Source organism: Xiphophorus maculatus, chromosome 5 (assembly GCF_002775205.1).
Source record: "Xiphophorus maculatus strain JP 163 A chromosome 5, X_maculatus-5.0-male, whole genome shotgun sequence".
Classification (NCBI taxonomy): domain Eukaryota; kingdom Metazoa; phylum Chordata; class Actinopteri; order Cyprinodontiformes; family Poeciliidae; genus Xiphophorus; species Xiphophorus maculatus.
Window position 1 is genome coordinate 16,618,681 of NC_036447.1, and position 21,093 is coordinate 16,639,773.

At 38.4% G+C, this 21,093-nt stretch overlaps 1 protein-coding gene across 1 annotated transcript; it reads right to left on the reverse strand.

Annotated features, from left to right (window-relative positions):
• Window positions 1-1,661: 1,661 nt before the first annotated feature.
• Window positions 1,662-9,592, reverse strand: LOC102233333 (transcription factor Sp6-like). The gene is made up of 2 exons (XM_005803087.2): window positions 9,447-9,592; window positions 1,662-3,173 (listed from the first exon to the last, which is right to left on the reverse strand). Exon 2 carries the CDS (start codon window positions 3,080-3,082, stop codon window positions 2,180-2,182), a length of 903 nt encoding a protein of 300 aa, XP_005803144.1. The 5' UTR covers window positions 3,083-3,173; window positions 9,447-9,592; the 3' UTR covers window positions 1,662-2,179.
• Window positions 9,593-21,093: the final 11,501 nt, after the last annotated feature.

The window sequence follows — 21,093 nt, forward strand, 5'->3', positions numbered from 1 at the left end:
CTGCGGCGTCAACAGGATGGAGAGGCTGGCTTGTTTTTGTGCTCTGCTTCCAGATGTGTCTGCTGTCCCTGAGCGTGTCACAACAGAAACCTGGATTCATCAAACCAGACGGCATCTTTCTGTCCATGTCTCGGTTTGTTGTGGGTCTGTGGGTCTCGACTTCTTCATGTCGTTGAAGTGGCTCTTTTGTTTTTGGTTTCTTTCATCTCGAGCACCTGTTCACATTTTCCTGTTCTCAAGTCTTTTAGCACCATTGTTTAGGTGAAAAAGGAACATAATGTTTGGTCAGTTCTAGCTGTTATAGTGCATGAAATTCCCAAATTGTTATACGTACAGTGCCTTGCGAAGATATTCATAATGTTTCTGCATTTTGTCACATTACCACCAACAAACTTTAATGTATTTTAGTATGATTTAAAGTGATACATCAACACAAAGTAGTGCAAAATTTTGAACGGTAAAGAAAGATGCCTGGTTTTCAAATATCTTCATGTAGTAAAATCTGAAAAGTGCAGAGTCAGAGTAGAGTTGCAGTCCTACCCCTCTATTCTGATACCGCTAAATAAATTCAAATTTTATTAACTACTTTTGTAATCCTATGAGTAGACAGAGTCTATCTGTTTCCAATTTAACCTCAGAATAACTCCAACTGTCATTTTAAGGCCTCAGAGGTCAGAGGAACAACAGCATCATGAAGACCCAGGAACACAGCAGAAAGGCCAGGATGCAATGGTGGAGAGGTTTAGAGCAAGGTTATGTTATAGCACAGTAGACAGTAATAATCAGTGGTACAGATGAGAGACCCAGGAGGAGTTGTACATGTTTACTTTTGAAACATGGCTCAGGAAGTATATTCATACCACAAGCGATGTAGGAAACACAGAAAACAAAATGAAACACTTTACCTAGACTCACAACATGTGTGCAAGTAATACTCTGCATCAACCTTAACCAACCATCCCCACAGTAAATCATGGTGGTGGCAGCATCATGCTGTTGGGAAGCTTTTCTTCAGCAAGGTCAGGCAAATTGGTTGGATGAAACAAAAGACTCGAGACGGGGATGGAGGCTCATCTTCCAACAGAACTACAGCTTTGAACATGCAACCACAGTGACAACGGTTTAGGCTTAGTTCAAAGAACAAACGTGCTAGAATGGCCCAGTCAAAGTACGGGCCTAAATCCTATTTTAAAGATCTAGAAAAATTCTGTTCACTCCATCTCACCTGAGTTTTAGGTCTTTTGCGAAGCAGAATAAATGCAGAATAAAAGTTTCAGTCTTCAGATGTGCAAAGGTGGTAGAGACTTCCTCCACAAAACCTACAGCTCTAACTGCACAGAAATACGCATCTACAAAGTGTTGACCTACGAAGACAAAATACAACTAGATGTCACACTATTGAGATTACTATTAATTATAAAATGTTAAAAACCATTTGTTAAAATCCTGCAGTTTCTTTCTACTTTTGAAGTAGAAAGAAACGTAATTCTCCTGTAGTTCTGTCAAATAAAATTGACTACCGGTAAATTGAATGTGGCTGAAAAGAGACAAAACATGGAAGTTCAACATTTATGAATATTCTTGCAAGGCACTGTATATTATATTATATTATATTATATTATATTATATTATATTATATTATATTATATTATATTATCACAATAAAACAAAAAAAATGGCTCTCGATCTGTGTGCTCTCAACAGAAAATAAAACATTTTGTCTCCTGGTACAGTGGGCTGCACTCATGTGGTCAGAATATTAAATACAAACAAAAAATATTATCACTGTCTCCTTTTTAAAAAGTTGGAAGCAGACCTGCTCCTCACTTTCAGTAACATGTTCAACAAGTTTCACGTAAACATCTGTTTTCAGTTGGACTCATGTCCGTCCTCTGGTCTGCTGGCGGGTCGAGCAGCACGCTGCACCTCTGGCTCTTCTTTGATTCCTTTTAAAAGCTACAGAGGAGAGTTTTAGCTGCACAACGCATACAACCCTGTGTTTCCTGTGTGCTGTAGCATCCCTTCTATCACTACCACAGGAGTTGCATACATTCCATCCAGCTTTCATCAGTAATAGTGTGTCCAAACCATTCTTCTACTCTATTATAAAACTATTCTCTCTCTGTGACAGAGAGGACTGAACTCTCTTACTACCAAACATCTCCTGGAAGTGATAAAATTAGCCAGACTGCCCTGTCACGTTTGAAACCGAGGGGTCTATCTCACATTTCAGCTTCAGCTGAGGCTCTGTGCTGTCAGACGATGACTGTGTCGGTGTGGGTGCATCAAAACCCTTCCCATCCCCATTTACTCTCTCCTCCCCATGCCCTGGCGGGGACTCGTGGGTGCGCATGTGCTTGGCCAGGTGGTCGTTACGCATGAACACTCGTGGGCACAAAGCGCAGCTAAACTTCTTGGCACCGGTGTGTGTCTGCAGGTGGCGTTGCAGTTCATCAGAGCGTGTGAACCTCTTTCCGCAGAAGAGCCAGTTGCAGACAAATGGCCGGTCGCCGCTGTGCCAGCGCAGGTGAGCCTTCAAGTGGGAGGTTTTAGCATAGGCTTTGCCACATCCAGGGATGTGGCAGTTGTGCATGTGCTTCGTCCTGCTGTCGTCGGCGCTCTGGCCCATCTGCTCGGCGTGGATGCAGTTGGGGCACCGGCACATGGTCTGCCCGGCGCCCCGAGAGGAGGAACGTCGCTGGGGCTTGGGCCGAGCTGACACAGAGGTCTCCTGCGGTTCCTCCAAGGAGAAGGTTTCCTGCTGCAGCATTTCAGGTCCCAGTGGTTCCATCTTGAAGCCGTCCAGCGGGAAGAGGTGGGGCGAGTGTGAGGTGGGGGTGTGCTGAGCCGGGGGCATGGTGCACAGCTGTGGGTCGGAGCCATACGGGCCTAAAGAGTTCTGCAGTCCCATGGAGCTGCCAGTGCTCACTGAGGGCACACCAACACTTTGCCCAGTCTGCAGGTCTATCCAGCTGCCGGCTTGCACATCGCGGTGGAGGTCCCACCAGGACGGGATGTTCATTTCTTCAGAGCTGCCACTAGATGGTGCTGTCCTTAACCAGGGCTCGTAAGGGTGGGCCATGAATGCCGGTGGTGCAGGTGTAAGATTCAGAATTAAGTCAGCGGCTTGAGGAGTTGATCAGTGTCTTTTCAGGCAGCCCTGAGAAGAAAACCTGCAGAGACAAAAAAAAAACCCAACACATCTCAAATCAGTCTTTCATTCACCTATTTTAGTCTCTCAAGTCTCAAGTCTTTCGCTGGGAACGAAATGCTTCAAAACTAAATTCGCAGACCCCTGTTTGAGGCACTTAAATTATAAACTTTGAGGACACCTCCCCCGTTACCATAGATACCGCAGTTCTCACGCTGCGTGGCCGTGGAAACAGACGAGAGGGGGAGACAGACGTGTCCAGGCAAAGGCCTGCCACATGCATCCGCTGCCAGGTACTTCCCATGAAGGACCGTCAAAGACAAGCGCAAAGAAAACAACATCGCTGGCTCGGCACGGAGGCAGAGGCAGCAGCAAGGGGAAAAAAATTTAGCAGAAATGAATGTAGGGGGTGAGGGGGAGTGTTGACAAGAGAACAGTTTGGTAGAGGAAGAAGTTGCAGGGAGGTATGGCTGCAGGCCAAAGCCTATTTGTACATCCCTGAGGCTTGTGGAGATAAAAACCTAGTAGACAGAAGAAGTATTTTATATATTTGTATATGTGTGTGTGTGTTTGAGTGCGGAGGGGGTGGGGGGTGTGCGTGTGTGTGTGTGTGACTCACACATGATTTACAACAAGAGCCCTCTGGGCAAGTTATGGAAGAAGACGTGTAAGGCGCCCTCCCTCTGACACACTGGCGGCGAAAGAAGCTTCAACAGCTGTGAACTAACAACATTCAGTAGCTGGAGAATAGGAGCCCAACAATAACACAAGAACAATTACTTTATGTGTATAATTATGGGCACATGCTCTAAATTCACATCCTGTCCCCAACAAGCCTCAGGAATTTTTATTTGCGTACACTTCGGCGGCGTCATCGGCAGTCAGGTGTTGCGTACCGTAGGAGGTGCCTATCCATTTTCCACAGGTGACACAAAGCTTGTTAAAATCGGACATGTTTGTGTAGGTGAATGAGAACTTTGCCAACAGGACATAAAACCAAACAGGTTCCAGCACAAAACCATCATGTTGACTTCCAGTACTCTAATCACGAATGTCTACAATTATCTTTACAGCAGGAAACAATGCAGTAGTCTGGTGTCTGTCTGGAGATCACTTGGTGATGCATATCTGAAATGCCACATTGTAAAAAAACAAGAGGTCACCCAACAGGCTGCCTGATGGAGAGCACCATTACAGGAAGGAGTCAGTGGTATTACTGACAGTAAGGGACTCCTAACAAAAGATTTCAATCAGCTCAGTCTGAAGTAAAGCGAAGAGGATCAAAGCTAAGTTAAAGCCACTCAGAGCTACTTTCTAGTGAAATTGTAAAACAATTAGTTCGGACTCTCTCTGATGAAAAGGTCTGCTGTTAAAGGTCAAGGTGACATATTTCAAGCCAACATGGAGCTTGAGTTTTAACTCTATCATTTTTTTTGAAGATGCTCACGTCTACATGGTCCTCCTCTCCGCCCGTAAACAAACGAAGACAGCGGCATCTTCCTTCGTCCAGTGAAAGGCTGGGAGAGCCCCCTGGTTCCTGAGGGAAACAGCTGGCATAAGGTGGGCCCTGAGGGAGTGTGAGAGCTGCACAAAATTCTCTGGTCATAAAACCTGCCCGACCAAGACTCAGCACAGTCGCCATTTTACAAGTCTGCCATCGAACGGAGGCCCGACATGGGGGGAGGAACGCTGAAGAGCAAGCTGCACTGGTGATTCTTGCTTAATGTGTGCTTCCAACTGCGACTTACATGTTAACAAAGTCCAGTCGTTAACAAAAGTCTTTATACACTTGGAGGCACTCATCACGCGGTTTTGATTCGCACCTAATTAATGATTTGCAAACAGGAACCTGTTGGTTAAATCTATAACCCAAATCCTGGTCTACTGCTGCTGCAAGACCAAATATTTGGTCTAAAATTGTGACCCACGTTGTTGGGTTAAAGAAGAAACTAGAAGGAGAGTCGTTATTCTTTACAGACCACCATTTTGAATTACACTACTACCAGATCAGTCGTTACCAAACCTCTTCCACAGGAGGAAATAAGAGTGCTGCTGAATGATCATTTTAATGTCATGGTGCTGTGTGCTAAAGAACAGGTTTGTTCAGATAAATTAAAAATAAAAAAAAAATCACCTTTTACCTGCTAAATAGATATTAAAGCTAATGCGAGATTTATTAAGCATTTACATTTGATTAGTTGCTCAGTAAGCGAAGACAGGTATTAATTCATGATGTATTATCTGAGAGTTGTTGGTACATAATTAAAGCTAAAAATAATTCATGTAAACCAGATATTAGTAATCCAGGTCATTTTTTTCATCTCACTCTATTGGTCTCTTTAGCCTATTTTTAGAGGTTTAAAACTTAACTTTTTATTATGAATAAAACCTATAAATCATTCATATTGTTACAAATGAATGCAGGCCTGGATTGCTCAATGTTGCTGAAAAATGTAAGCTTGGTTGTTCTTTGCCCAAAAGTTTTAACATGACACCTTTTGGATTGCAACTGTAGTAATAAATGTTCTGTTAGCCTGATGTTCACGTTACTCTGGACACTAAATCATCTGGGTTATTTTCTCCATCCAAATGCTGGATTCATCCTGCTGCTGCAGAAGTTGGCTGGTTTAAGGGCAAACACTGTGTGAAAAATTGTGTCCAAGTTTATCTGGATTGAGAGGAGACGGGACAAAGTGTCATCATTCTCCACAGACCGCCATTTTGAACCAAACAATGACTTGATCAGGCTCTACTGACCTTTCCTACAGGATGAAATAAGAATTAATAAGATGGTGAAATGATGCTGAATAATCATGTTCATGTTAGTAGCAAATATGTTTGTTAACCTAAAGTCATTTATTAATCTTCACTTTTGAAGTGCTAAGTAGGTTGGACAAGCTAGTGCTAGCCATGTTCAACTTTTTGACTAAATTGCTCAAAAGGTAGATATAAATAAAAAATATTTCATACAATGTTGTCTATTAGATATTAGTGCATAAATTAAAACAACCACAAGAAATTAATTCTTTGGTTTATTTTGTTCAACCAAATTGATAACTTTATAAATTCATAGTTTTAGCTTATTTTTTAACCTACCTCAAAGTACAGGATCAAACCTTAAACCCAATCCTTTAGCGGTAATCCTAATTAAACTATTGTTAACCTGAAGTACATTGAACTGCATGCACAGACACTGCTGGGTTACTTCTTTATCCCATAATAGTAAGTTTACACTGTCGGAATAAAAGTTGGGTCGTTTTGAGCAAAAAGATTGTAAAATTAAGCTGGTATATTAGTGTTAATATCAGTGGGTTGTGTTAATGATTTTATTAGAAACTGTATAGGAAGTTTGTTCAGTTAAGCTAATATTAGCCTTATACTTGTAAAGTTGTTAACACAACTGTGTGCTAGGTGTGTTCATCATTTATCCTTTGATCAAGGAACTGGTAATAAGATCAGTGAAGACTTTCAGAAATCTTTATTCTGAACATTCTTACTGCAGAACTGAAATAAACATAAAAATAATGCACTCTAACCCAAATATTATGTATTTAGCAATCCAGTTTGATGGCTCTTTTAAATAACTCATTTGCCCTGATGTTGCATATTTTTCCTGCTGACTTAAATTAATCGAGGGCTGCACTGATCTATTTTTACCAGAACTCTTGGTTCACAAAAAACACCCCAATGTGGTTTATTTGAAGTCCAAGAAGTTTTTACTACGTGAAGACCTTTTCCTATCGAACCCACAAGTCAAGTTTTATTATCTGTCTCATCACATCCCATCTGTTGACCCCCGACTGTCTGTGGGAACTCGTTTGGGTCAACTGGTTTTTTTAGGCTGTTTGTTTTAACCTGCCTAAATGTACAAGATGGATGGAGTGGAGCCGGAGCTTGGCAGGGGCCACTTCAGACGAGTCTGTAATGACAAACTTCAAACAGTTTTCTGACTAAATCAAACGCTTCAGACCTCAGTGCAGCAGCTATGTTTGAGTAAAGTGCTCTGGTAACATGTTAAAACAAAACACTAATTCCTGCTGGAATGACCAAGGTTGACTTGAAAAACCTGGCAGGTCGTATAAAAAAAAAGTTTTTGTACACCTGAGCAACGGATTAAGTTGGTGACATGCAGACGCAGACATGCATGTAGTTCTAATCTGTGCTAATCTCTTCTGCTCTCTCTTAAGTGTATGATTAATTGCAGAAATACTTCAGATATGAATGGCAGCTTAACATCCTGAATGATTTATGGGATTCCCAAGCACGGGTTTACACCCTAAAAACATTAAAAGGAAAAAACTGCTTCTTCTTTGTTTACTATATTTTAAAAAGCAGAAAGCGTGACAGAAAACTTTAGGAACATTTTTATATCTTTTCATTTTGTCTGGGTAGTCAAATAACAACTGAGCGTTAATTTACAAGAGTCAACAGTCATTGATCTGAATTTTCTCTTATTCTGCTGCTCTTGTTTTTTAACACTAAGAACTTTACGGTGCGACCTTTAAATCTGTTGCTACCGTTACACCTGATTTTCCTCTTTACAGGACAATAAGGGTTGTGTCTATTCTATTGTATAGTTTATAACACTATTATTAAACCGAAAATGATTAATAAACATCTATTAAGTCTTAAATGACAAAGAAATGAAGAACTGACAGAGTAAAGCAAAGCACTTTCTCCTCCTCAGGGTGGAGACAGGTATATTGGGAGATCAGGTAATTTGGGACAGCATAGCTAAACAGACACTTCATCTTTGCATTGACAATTATGTGGCAAAGGGTATCAATACTTAGCATTGGCTTGAAAGTATCACCAAAATCACCTAATTTTCAAGGAGTGAAACCACTTTTTAATTGTGCCATCTCAATAATCAAATACATGAGTCCAACCTTTACGTGAAATTGTAAAAATCAAAACACAAATAGTGGAAATTAATGATAAACTTTACTCAAACTTTATTTTCTTTCATATATTTGTTGTATTTTATGTGTGCATATTTAAATATATATCAATTTATGGATATACATTTTTTGTTAAGCATTAAGTAAAATGTGTAGATATATTTCAATGAGCAATACTTCAATAATATATTATATTTTCAGTAATGCAGGAATTTGAGGACTTAATATGCAATCATTTGATTTTTGACATCAGTTTATTGTCTCTGCCAGGAAGACACAGTGGTGGGGGGAGCGAGACACGGGGTACGGCTTGCACAGGTCATTTTAAGAACATTTAACTACAAATAATCTGAAAATTCTGCAGATAATGATGTTTTCTTTTCTTTTTGATGGAGATTAACTATGCTGGCCTTAATGAATAAATACAACTACAGGGTACTTGATCAAGAGAGTTTGCACTTCGTAATAAGCCTACAAGCTGAATTCATATAAAACAAAACAGATCCATGAATCCAGACTGATGTAAAAATACAAGATATGAGGGATTATTTGAACAACAAACAGCTTATTTTAACTTTTACGAAGTTAAAATAAGCTGCGTTTCTTCTTACCGTCTTTATACTTTTTGTTGTAGAGAAAACAACAAGGTTGTGTCACAAGAAAGTCATGCGTTTAGTTTCATCCATGTTGATAATGTCTCATGCATTCACTGCATTTTAGCTTCGTTTAACGTGCTACTTTTAACCCAGCCGCTGTTTTTACAGTTTTATTAGATCAATACAAAGTTTATTGATTTTTTTTTCATTTATCGGTTGTTTTTTGTGCTATTATTATTATTATTATTATTATTATTATTATTATTATTATTATTATTACTATGCATTATTATTTCAATGCAGTTTGTATTCACTCATATTTCGACCCAGGATTTTTTTTATTAATTAAAGAAATGCATACAAAATGTAAATGAGTTTGTTTAACTTATTTTTAAATATAATTTAAAGTGCCACTGAAACTTTTGAAAGCCAAATTGTGTTTCTTGCTTTCATGCGTCACTATAACCTCGAGTTAGATTTGCTTTCCTCAAAAATAAATAGTTTTTGGAGGCCTTTGGGGAAAAAAATAACTTTAGATTGTGCACTTAAAACGTCAATCAATCGTTTTTCATGGATTCAAATCAGTAAAAGTTTTATGACGTTGCTTAAAGTTATAATCTGATTTATTTTTTATTTTTTACAAGAAACTCCCCCCCCACCACCTTTCTTTATGAGCGGAGGCGTGTAGAGACTCTTTAAAGGCAGATTGCTGCTTCTGCTGCAGATTATATTCCTGGCTAACCAAAACGTCGCAGTGAAAGCACAATATATTAATATGAAAACCCTGCGCTGAGTTACCTGTGCGTCCTCGGAGCTGCGGCTGCGTTCCGTCGGATATAAACCTGCCTTCTACTCGTCAAGAAGAAGTGCGCACACGAAGGTAAAATCCTCATCATATTTCATGTGACGGTCCAGGTGAAACGGCTCGGCGCGCAGGTAAGGAGCACTCTGAGACTCTCTAACTTTATGATAGGCTCCGGGACTTCAGCCCCGACAGGCTCCGCCCCCTCGCAGCTGCAGCGAGCGTGGCTCCGCTTTGAAGATGAAGTCCCTCTTCGGCTGGAGGTGAGGAAACGGTTTGCTGTGGGAAGACGCGGGGTAAGCGGCAAACCATTTGCCTCAAGTAACTCGGAGACCATATGAGTGCTTTTCGTACCTCGTCTCCATATTGTCAATTCGTGGTTTTTTCAAAATTAATCCATCAGGACAATCAGCTGTTGCTGCCTGGGTCAATAAACCAACAACACTGAGGGCAACCAGAGAAGTTTACCAGTTGTTTGCTTTTTTTTTTTTTTTTTTATCCCACAAAGGGTTATGTTGATGTCTAGCTAACGTAGGGCCCCACTTTAAATTTGAACAAATATTATCTATAAAGAGAACATGGCTGTCAGATGTTTTAAACAAACGTGGCCCAAAACATAAGTAAACTGAGCTCCCAATTATAGAGGACTTCAAACATAATGTCAAAGCTACAAATGAGCATTTATGTTCATAATATATGAACATAAATGCTAAAATGACCATATCGACTTTAAAATGATTAAAAAAAAAACAAAAATCTAATAAGGGTTTTAAAAACTGACTGTACAAAGTTGACCTTACAAGAAAAAATCTGTGCTGGAGCCGCACTTTATTCAGGCGTTAACTTCTAAATAATCAATTCATAAATTACATTTTTTTCCTGTATAGTTGTAAGCACTACTAATTAGGTAAGCCCTTCCCTCCCAGCTGGTCTTAATTAAATGCTGTACTCCAAACAACACTGCTAAACAGAAGAAAATAACCCTGTCTTTCAAAATTTAGTTCCAGTTCTTTATTTCATAAATTATGTCAAGTGAAAAATTAGATGTTCAAACATATCGTATAAATAAATCAGTTGGTTGTAGCTTCAGTAATACACCTCTCCCTGCCTCTTCTCCCAGATTTTATCTCATTAAATCAGTGATACTCAGAGTACTGTAAAACCTTTTCTATGGAACATGTAGCTAATATTCTAAGATACAAACTGCAGAGAAAATACAGAGTTAGCACAAAAACATTCCACCCCAAAAAACCTCTAAGGCCCTTTGAAATGCACTTGTTGGACATTTCTGATTTAGCCACAACCACATAAGATCCTGAAACCTCTAAAGTGTAAATGTTTTTTTTTATGTACACATGTGTTATATTTCAAAAGGAGTCTTTTCAATACATGTCAAGGTTTTTGAATGTGAAACCAGTTTTAGTCAAGTGATAAGATTTTAACTGTAGTCACAGATTGATGACATTTTTGGTTTCTTTCTAAATGTGAAAGAAATATACTATTGGTTTTGTAACGTGTCTCGTGCTAAAATCCGTTGCTGACTGGTGGATCAGGACCTTGTGACGTCTCCTCCCCTGGAAGCTGCTGACTCCTGAGGACATGGAGCTTTGACGCAAGAACATGTCCACATTACCAAGGATACCTGGCAAAATTTACATTGTCTGCATCTCCTGTCAACAAACAAATAGGGATTTTACAAGAAAAACAGTCTTCCAGAGTGGAGATTTTTTTTTAAATTGTAGCATTGTGTATATGTGTGAACTCCTTATGACATAAATTTCCAAATCCCACTTTTTTAAAACTGGGAACTGGAACATGGTGAATTTAGGATTGGTAATTTCCAGATCCAAGTTCGAGCTACAGTGTAAGACAGCATAATTATCCACCAACATTTAGTCCTGCTTAACTGTTGTTTGTACTTGGAAAAGTTTTTTCCACACTTTTGCAAAGTGCCCGATGAGCTAAGTGATTGACCAGCTCATATTTCAAGCCTCTGTTGCTTAGTAGCTCTAATTCACGGTTATTCACGGAATTTACCTTGCAAATAATTAATAGCGTTATTTCTGAGGAATAGAACTACAGGCCGGCCAAGTACCATAAGTACTAACAGATTGCCTTGTTCTGAAGAAATACTAAAATAGGAATAACTAGCACTCCAAATATACCCAAAAGTTTTTATAAGAGCTTGTCAGATACCCGTAACAATCTGACAATGGCAGGTAGTTAAAACAGGTCCTATTTTAGCCCTTATTAAAACCTTTGGATATTTTTCTAATTTTTCTAGTTTTTTGTCTTCCTGTGTGATCAACTGCAAGCATGCTCAAGAGAGGTTTTTATGCTGTGGGGGTTCACTGAATATAATACCTATAATACAGTATTTAACTTGTTTTGTTTTCACTTTTTTTGAAATTTTAACTAAGCATAAAACTCCACACATTAGATAAAAAAAAATCTGTTACTCATCAAAAATTATTCTATGTCTTTGTCTTGACTTACCAGTTAAACAATCTTATAAAAGATATAAAAGGAGAAAAATCCAGGTCCAAATATGCAACATTAAATTGTGTTTGACACATTCAGAGGTGGGAAAAAGACCAAGTAACACTGTAGTTTCCCATATGGTATATGGAAAATGACATTCCGTTTGTTTGTTTCTTTCTTTTTTTTCTTCAAACAAATACAAAATTTCTGCTTGTCAGAAGTTCATAGAATAAAACAACAATGTTCATTTTACTCAAACATTTACCTATAAAAAGTAAAATCAGAGAAACTGATAGTTTTAAGTGGTCTTTTAATATTTTGTTTTCTAGAGCGCTTTATATATGAAAGGTTCTGTGGAAAAGAAAATTGGTCCAATTTGTGAACCGGAAGAATCTTTATGGACTTAATAAAATTATAATAACATGCCAAGCTCCTAAGATGTTGATGTTTAATAGAAGTTGCACTTTAAATTATTTTAATATTTTTTATCTTCTTTTGAGGACCGTTTTTTTGTTTTTAATTTGGCCTTCCTCTGAGTTAATTTCTGTCCTGCCACAGCATGTTGGTGGAGGAGCTTCAAATCGACTGACAAACACAGATCACAGACGGCCTCTTTCTCTGAAGCAGCACTTTACGAATGCTGAGTTTGACCTGCTACACCACAGGATATTCAGGATATACGAGCAGCACAATTCTAATTCAACCCACCACTTATTTGATTCGCTTTAGTGACACAAAGACTGAGCTTCCAAGTCAGGAGCATTTTCTTTGACGTTAGAGCTTTGCCTATAATGATACGCTGTAACACATCTTCTATAAAGTGTGATTGAGAATCTGAAAAAAAATGAGGGATTATTTGAAGTAAATCAGGATGCAAAACTGCATGTTTCATGAGTTTCTGGATGATGCAGAGGAGCTCAGACCACACACCACGTCTAAATGGTGTTTACGGACATCCTTAAATAGTTAAGCTTATTTCCTCATGAATACAATGCAGCACAATCAGAAAGAGTCTGCCAGATAGCATTTAATTACAGTGCAGTTTTGTGTCGGTGGCTCACTAACTCTCCTAATGATTAAAATATGTTTGGATGGCTTGTTTGATAGCTTTTATTCCTGTGTCTGCTGACATATTGCTTTTTTATGTGAGTCTACAAGAAAACGTCTGTGATTCTTTAAACGATCTTTCCGAAGAGTTTTTTTTTTTCCCAAAGTGATTACATTTGCTTTTGTCTTCTAAGCATCAGAATCCGTGTGATGGATTTCAGAGCTATGTGAAACTGCAGCGCTTTAAATAATTTCTTGAACTCGTTATACAAGAACAAGAAAACACAAAGTGTAAAAAAAAACCTTCATGAAGATGTTTACATTCCTATATGTCAATCTGTAGCTTCTTCTTTGTGTGCTTGCTGTGGTTAGTTGATGCAAAGAATATAAGATAACAAGTTTTTAATCTTTTTCATCCCTCTGGGTTTATGGTGTTGGGAAGTGAGTCGAGTAAAAGAAACGTAACAATGCTAGTTGTTTTAGTCAAGAGGCTAAAAAGTGCCTCATCATACTTAACAGATCGTCATTTTGACCTGGCTCTCCACCTTATTCCTATAACCTGTGGTATTTAGTGTAAATTGAGTTTGCTTATTTTGAACCAGCCTCATTACAAGAAAACCACCGATATCTCTTCCAGAGAAGATAAGGATCACAACATGTAGGGATATAAGGTTTTACACTATAATGAGATAATGTAATCATCGCTGCAGCTGACGTGGAGAAATGAACTCTGATGACTAAGTTTATTAACATATTTGGTGTATTTGTCAACTCCTTTGAAGAACAGAGGTAAAACAGGTTTATTCATTTTGCATTGATTAATCATTGAGAGTGCCTTCACTTTGTGTTTCATTATTTTTAAGTATCATTTTCCTGCTTTGAGTTGCAATGGACAGACCAAGTTGTAAGACACCAATTAATTATTAGCAATTATAACATGTTACCATCATTTATTAAAGCTAAACTAATTCCAGCTTTACTCTTAGCGGTGTGGCTAATCCTTTTGAGAAGCTTACACTTCTGCTGTAAGCTTCTCGGCAAAAGAAACATTTTTCTTTTGCCAATTTCCGTCAATATAAAACGTATGAAGTTCAGGTTCAAACTTCAGGTTTGTGTGTGAATTTTTGATTAAAATAAGCCTGTCCTTAATTTCATTGAAGTCACTCGCAATGTTGAGGATCCAGAAATGTTACTGAAGTAGGTATAAAGATATTCATGATTTAACTCAAGCAAAAGTAAAAAAAATGCAGCCTAGTAAAACCACTCCAAAAATGACCGAACATTTTCTCCAAAATGTTACTTAAGTAGATGTAACTGAGTACATTTAACTAGTTACTACCTACATCTGGTTACATTTACTCATATAAGTGCTCAGTGAGAGACAGCAAACATTTTCAATGCTGCAGCACTAACGCAGCAGAAGACTGCCTCCATATCTGCAGGCGAAACAAACTATCAGGGAGAAAACAGGAAATGTCAGCATCATTCAACACAGTCATCGATCGTCAGTGGTTTTAGTCTTTGAAAAGCCACACCAGATTTTCTGCTTCACCCAATCCAAGTTTGCTTTACCATTGTTTTCTCTTCTTCCATGTAATCTGTCCACACGCTGATTCCTGTTCTTACATTATGTAAGAAACATAATCCTCCATTTCCACAGACCTGAAATCACAAATCAGTATCTACAGCATTTCTCTCCCCTCTTTTGTGGCCTCTTAAACTGCAGCTTGCTCTTTACAATTAGCTAACCTATGGGAGATTTATACTTTTGTTTTGAGAAGTATCTGAGCTTTGTTTTGAAAGGTCATCAAAATCCCTTTTCATCTTTAGTGTATTTCTGTTAATCGTGTGGAACCTACTTTTTGAATAATCTTAGCAAATAAATTTTAAGATCTTTTTGCAGACCATCTGTAAACTATAATATGGAAATCCAGTTTATTATTCAATTTGATTGCTGGTTTGGGCTTCAAAATCTTAGAAACTAACATGTACAAGACTGTCTCTTATTTTGAAGAGTGTCTCTTGGCTTTATTTTGTAATTCAAACTGACTGCTCTGTTTGATCAATGATATAAGCCCACTTGCATTGAATAATCCCTTTTAATGACTGATTATTCACTTCCCATTCATGTATATGGCCAGCACCAGTTGAGTTCAAACAAGCTCACGCTTGTGACATCTCATATAAGATGATTTATAACACAGATTACATTCTTAAATGCTTCATTTTTCTCTGACTATCTGCTCACTTGTACTTGCAAATTCCTTTTGTTTTCATCATCGTATCAGTTCTGCATTCTGTGTCTTCTTATCTAATCTCTGGCAGAAACAACCGTCACAAAAACCATTAAAATGCAGTGACTCGACAGCTGTAGGTAGTTCTGCCTCAGTGATGTGATTGTTGTCATATTTGTTTTGCACAATCTAAGTAAATAGTGTCGCTACTTGCTTCTATCTCTTGTGTTTCACAGTGATTTGTCAGGAATGGTTTCTCTGTATTTTGTTTTTTGCTTCCATTTGAAGCCACCACGGCTGAAACAAAGCATCAGTCTCAGCTCTTGGTTTATTTCTGTTTATTCAAAGACACTGTTAGAGGATTTTGGAAGGTATTAAATACTAATCAATAGCATTCTAATCAAGCTATTAAAAATGTAAAGTGTTTTTGTCAACTATGTATTTTGTTTACAATTTGACCAGAGACAGTCCAGTCCACCATTTTTATATTTTTTATTTTACAAAAGAAAATCTAAAAGTATATGTACTTATCCCCCATTACTCAGAAAGTCCAGTATCTAACTAGATCCATCTTCCAATCGACTCTGACCAACCTGCTCCAGAAAAGCGTGCCTTCAGTATGGTGCTGCCATCACCATGTCTCACCATAAACATGCGTCTTTTCATAAGATCAGAAATTTTATTTTTCTAACACTTTGTTCTCATTACAGCAGAATACTTTCTTTCACATTTCTGCAAGCTGAAAATAAGACTTAACTTTTTAAATACAACTGCCTAATAGTTGTCCCATCACCTGAACTTTAGCTCTCTGCAGCTCCTGTGAAGGTGTGATGTGTTTCCTTCTTTCTCTGTTTAACAAGCAAGAATTTAACTTCATATATGCAGTCTCAACTGTAGTTGAGCAACATTACTAATGCAGAAGTGAAGCTTTCAAGCAGTGAGCGACACGTCTTAGCTTTGGTTGTCAAGAAAAATCTAAATCTATTCTTTTTAAGAATAGATTTGAAAGGGTTACTACTAACTTATCAATGTTTTTTGCCTTGTTCACAAGCAAAATCTAATTTTTGGTTTCTTTATGACATTGAGGGCAAACCAGGTTAATGAAAGATTAAGAGGAGACGTTTAAATTGTCTGTAACATTTTATTAGACTATTGCACCATTCTTACTGGTTACAATTGAACACTTTGTTTTGTCAGTATATTTCTGTATTGTTTTCGATTCCTGTCACATAAAGCTGGTTGTGGGTCTGATCCGCTGGCCTGTGGCTGGACAGACTTGTCTGTAGTCCCATGGGAACTACTACGGTGTCCCAGACAAATCCTTCTGCCAACAAGCCAACCTTCAGAGATCTAGGCAACCTAAAGCCCCACTTCCCCTCCACAGTCAACTAAAAAAATCCAAGCAAAGTAAACAGTAAGCACCTAGTAGTCAACTTCCTTATCCTTGTTAATTATTCAAAATCCTGGAAGAGCACCTCAGCCCACAGTGTTCCTCCCTGTGTTTTTTTTTCCCCCTTCACACAGGAGCTCACTCACCACAGCGGCCCCCGTCAACCTCCTCCTGCCTCCCCTTTCAACTTCAAACCCAGTCATTTCTGCAAGCTGAGCTTTGATTGTACCAAACACCTGTATTTTTCATGGAGAGACTTCCTCGCGAGCCCCCGCCCCCCATCTTTGATTGTTAAACAGCAGTGGCGCCGTCATTACTGTCTGTGCGACTGATGCCGCCCAGCTTCCCCTCCCACATTTCCACCTCTGCCTTTTAACCGGAACTTTAATTCCTCTGAAAGAAAATTTGGATCACTTCATTTCATCTAATTTCCCAAGAAACCCCCCTCTTTTTCTCTGCGTGTGTTTAGAACTTTAAATTGTGCGGTTGGATTCATCAAACGTCATAAAGATAATCACAGATTTCCTTGCAGCTGTAAACTGAACGCACCGTGCAAAAAAAAAAAAAAAGAAAGAAATAAAAAGGGCACATCATCATTTTGGAAAATGTGGAAACTTACCAAATTTGTTGCATCTCGATGTAGCTGGACAGCCGGCGTTGTTTCTGTAGCTCACCTGTAATCCTCCAGGAAGACATTCAGACGTATACAAACAGACACACACCTTTGCAGCAGTAATACCATGCTTTATTAGATGGCCTCCTCTGCTGCCATCCTGTCTCCCCCCTCAGATTAATATCCTCTGGGCTTCTCACCAGCTGTTTCCGTCCCCTAAAACCTCTCATCTTTCTCCGGCCAGCCCTCCGCTTCACATACCAGGCTTCGCAAACTGGCCGACAACACAGCAACAATCCTTCTGTCAATACAGAGCCTTGCAAAAGGATTTCAATTTTTCACCTTTTGTTGCATTACAACCACAAAATTCAGTGCATTTATCATTGAATGTGATAGACAAACAAAATTACTGAATAAAATTCTGAAAATATGTGGCATGCAATTATACTCATCTCCACTGAGGCAATATTTTGTTGAAAATCCTAGACTTCAATTATTGCTACAAGTCTTTAAGGTGTCTCTACCAAAGTTACATTTTTAGAGACTGACATTTATCTGAGGGAGATTTGATTCATAGCGTCTGATTGTCCTGCTGTAGGAGTCGCAAACCTTTGCAGCTGTAAAATCCTGCAGTCCAGGTAAACCAAACTTTTAGAGCCACAAAAGCAATCTGTCTCTTTGTAAAGCAAGAAGATTGATTTTAAATATAAGCAACAGTTTTGTTTTTATGTTTAATACATTTTTACTTTCCTCTAAATGTCAGTAAAGCATATAGTTTTCAACCTATCGACTTCATCTGACTTGCTTTAGCAATCTATAAAAGGAGTATTAAAAACATTTTGTCATTTTTTGTGGCAATGTTATGGATATGTTGTATGAAAACCTAATAAAACTGGTAAAACTAGGATATTTTTGATTGTCTTTACATTTGAAAATATTGCTCAATCACAGTAGGAGGTGTAAAAAGCCACAGGTTGCAGATGTCTGTGCTAGAAGGTCAGTTTCCACCTGAGCATTCAATCTTTTTCTTCAGATTTTCCCATCAGCAGTGACGAGCTTTCTTGTCCCATCTGATGAAAAGCAATCTCACAGCATGATACTGTCACCACCATGTTTTTCTGCAAAAGAGGTGTGTTCATGGAGATGTGTAGTGTTCGTTTTAAAGGTCGACTTAAACTTTGAATTTAGTCCCATTTAATCAGAGCACCTTCTACATTTTTTATCTGTCCTGAATGCCTATGGCAGATTATTAATGGACTCCTTCTGACTTGCTTTCAACATCTGCTTTCTTTTTTTATGGTACATGGTGTGTGTAAGAAGGTTCCCTGTTGACAGATGTATATAATGTATTTTTATGGATTAACTGCACAATCTCCACGTTTCACTAAAGGAACTGTGTGTTCAGGGTGATGCGTGTTGCCGTCTGTAAAGTCCTGAGATCTTTGCAGTGATCATGATTCATAAGACTCTGGTTTAATTTTATGGTTTTGACTTTGAGTTTTGTGTAATTTCAGGTTGATTTTTTATTTTAGTAAATTCTTGTCACTTCTCATGTTCTGTTCAGAAATTCATAGTTGTTTAACTCTTTCCAGAATTGCCTTATATTCAGTTAATTTTTCTCTTTGTTTCTTTGTCATATTTACTTCATTATTTCTATAACTTCCCTATATTCAATCTGTTGTTTGCAGTCCTGCTTTTCTCTTTAGCCCTGGTCAAATCCACCTGTAATATTATAATCCAAATTTAGTCTCAGTTTTCCTATAAGGACACCTCTTAAGATAATCAGAGCTTTAAAAGCAGATTTTTTCCCCTCAAATTTGTCTTTGTTTTTGCTTCCCCCCTCCCCACTTAAAAGTTTCAGATCATAAAACAATATTAATATCAGAAGAAACTGCATAAGTATTAATTGCAGTCTTCAAATACTGATTTCATTTAAAAAAAAAGTTATTTTGAGAATTTAAAGTGAGACCAACTGCCAACTGGGGTCAGCATGGCAGAGGGTTTGATAATAAGAGAATTGACCACCAGGAGACCAGAACATGGAGGACAGTGACCAGCAATGAACAAAGAAACCCATTGAGCTAATATACTGAGGTAGGAGTGGGGAATGGCATTGTATTTAGGTGAGGCTAATCAGGGGAATGTGGAACAGCAAAGCAGGGAGGCTGAGGGAAGATTAATGACAGACAGATGAAACTAAGTTAGTCACGTAGGAACTACAAGCCAAGGGGGAAAGACTAAATGTAATAAAGAAGAATAATTCAAAATGCACTAAGAAGAGAATATAGCAATAAACTGACAACCTTAAAATGAATGAAGTGATATGGGAAAACAGTGTGGACGGTAATGAATGAGTGAATATGGCAAGACCAATTCAACAACAAAAAAACGACAAAGAAATGGTCAACAAACCAACACAAAAGAAAACCAAAACACAAAAACATTTTGATCAGAAGTAAAAGAAACAGCAGAAATCATTCTGATGCTCTGTGTGAATGTACAGTTATTGGTTCCTTATTAAATCATGAATTATGGCTTCGTTTCATGGGCAAAATAAAATTAAACAAAATCATAATAAAATGTTTGTCAACATGAAGTAGGCTAAAAGATCTTCAAAAGCAACACATCATGTCCTGATCTAAGGAAATTGAAGAACGGAGGAGAAACAAAGCCACTGACATTTATCAGTCTGGAAAAGGTTAAAAGGTCATTCATGAGGCTTTGGAAGTCAAGTGAACCACAGTGAGGGTTCACAAACTGAGAAAACAGGGAACAGTTTTCTATCATTGAATGGCCATGGAATGCATCACCGACTCATTTAGAAGATCTCACAGCAGCATATGAAGCATTGCAGGCCACCGTTACCTCAGCTAAGGTCTGTGTTCATTATTGATTAAGAAGAACAAGACTGGGACACAACAGTATCCATGGGGGAGTTTTAAAAGTGTGCTGACCAAATATAAAAAACATTCTGTGAAACTTTCTGGAAATTATGCATCCCATTACATCTGGCACAAAACTAACAAAGCATATATAAGAGAAACAGCATGACTGCTTTGGTGCTGCAGGTCTGGGCAAGTTGGTGTAATCAATGGAACTATAAATTCTTTCATGAAACCATCTATCCTTTCCATTCAGCTTTGCCGTTTTAACCAGCATCACGCTGTAATATCACATTAAATCCCATGATAATACGTTGAAGTTGGTGATTACAAAGCGGCAAAATGTAAAAAAGCTAAAAAAGTATAAAAGATTTTCCAAATGTGTGTTCACAAAATGTATATAGGTGCCAACCATGGTGCTGATAAAGTGAGGCTTGATTGGATTTATCTTTAAAGACTCATCAAGACAGTTAATTTATTCTCCATAAGGACGAAAAACAAAGCTAATTTAATAACTTGTTGTCACTAACAGAGTAACATCCAATTTCCTTCTTAGCTGTACTTGACTAATTACCTGTTGTTCATCACACTTTAAGTCAAAATAGCAGCTTGTTACTTGTGTAGTTTGATATATAAATGCATTTACAAGCCTCGCTCATCTGTTAGTTTCACTATGTCCGTGCTGGCTTACACGCATGTTTCTGCGTGTGTGTGTGTGTATGCGCATGTTGTTTACGTGTACAATCCTTTCCTTGGGTGTGTCTGCTTTTGGCTCAGGTGGGTGTTTACTTCTCATGGTGTTTTGTGTGAAGGCAGACAGGATGTGCGATGCTTGTCAGCAGCTCCGGGAGATGAAAGGCCGGAGGAGGGAGTGGAAGTTGCCTGCTGCCGTTCAGGTAACAGGATGTCTTCTCACAGATTTCTCAACTTTTCAGGCCCATCGCCCTCAGCGCTCCCCAAAGGCTGTGTGGAGACATCAGTCAGGAGCGTGCTGCT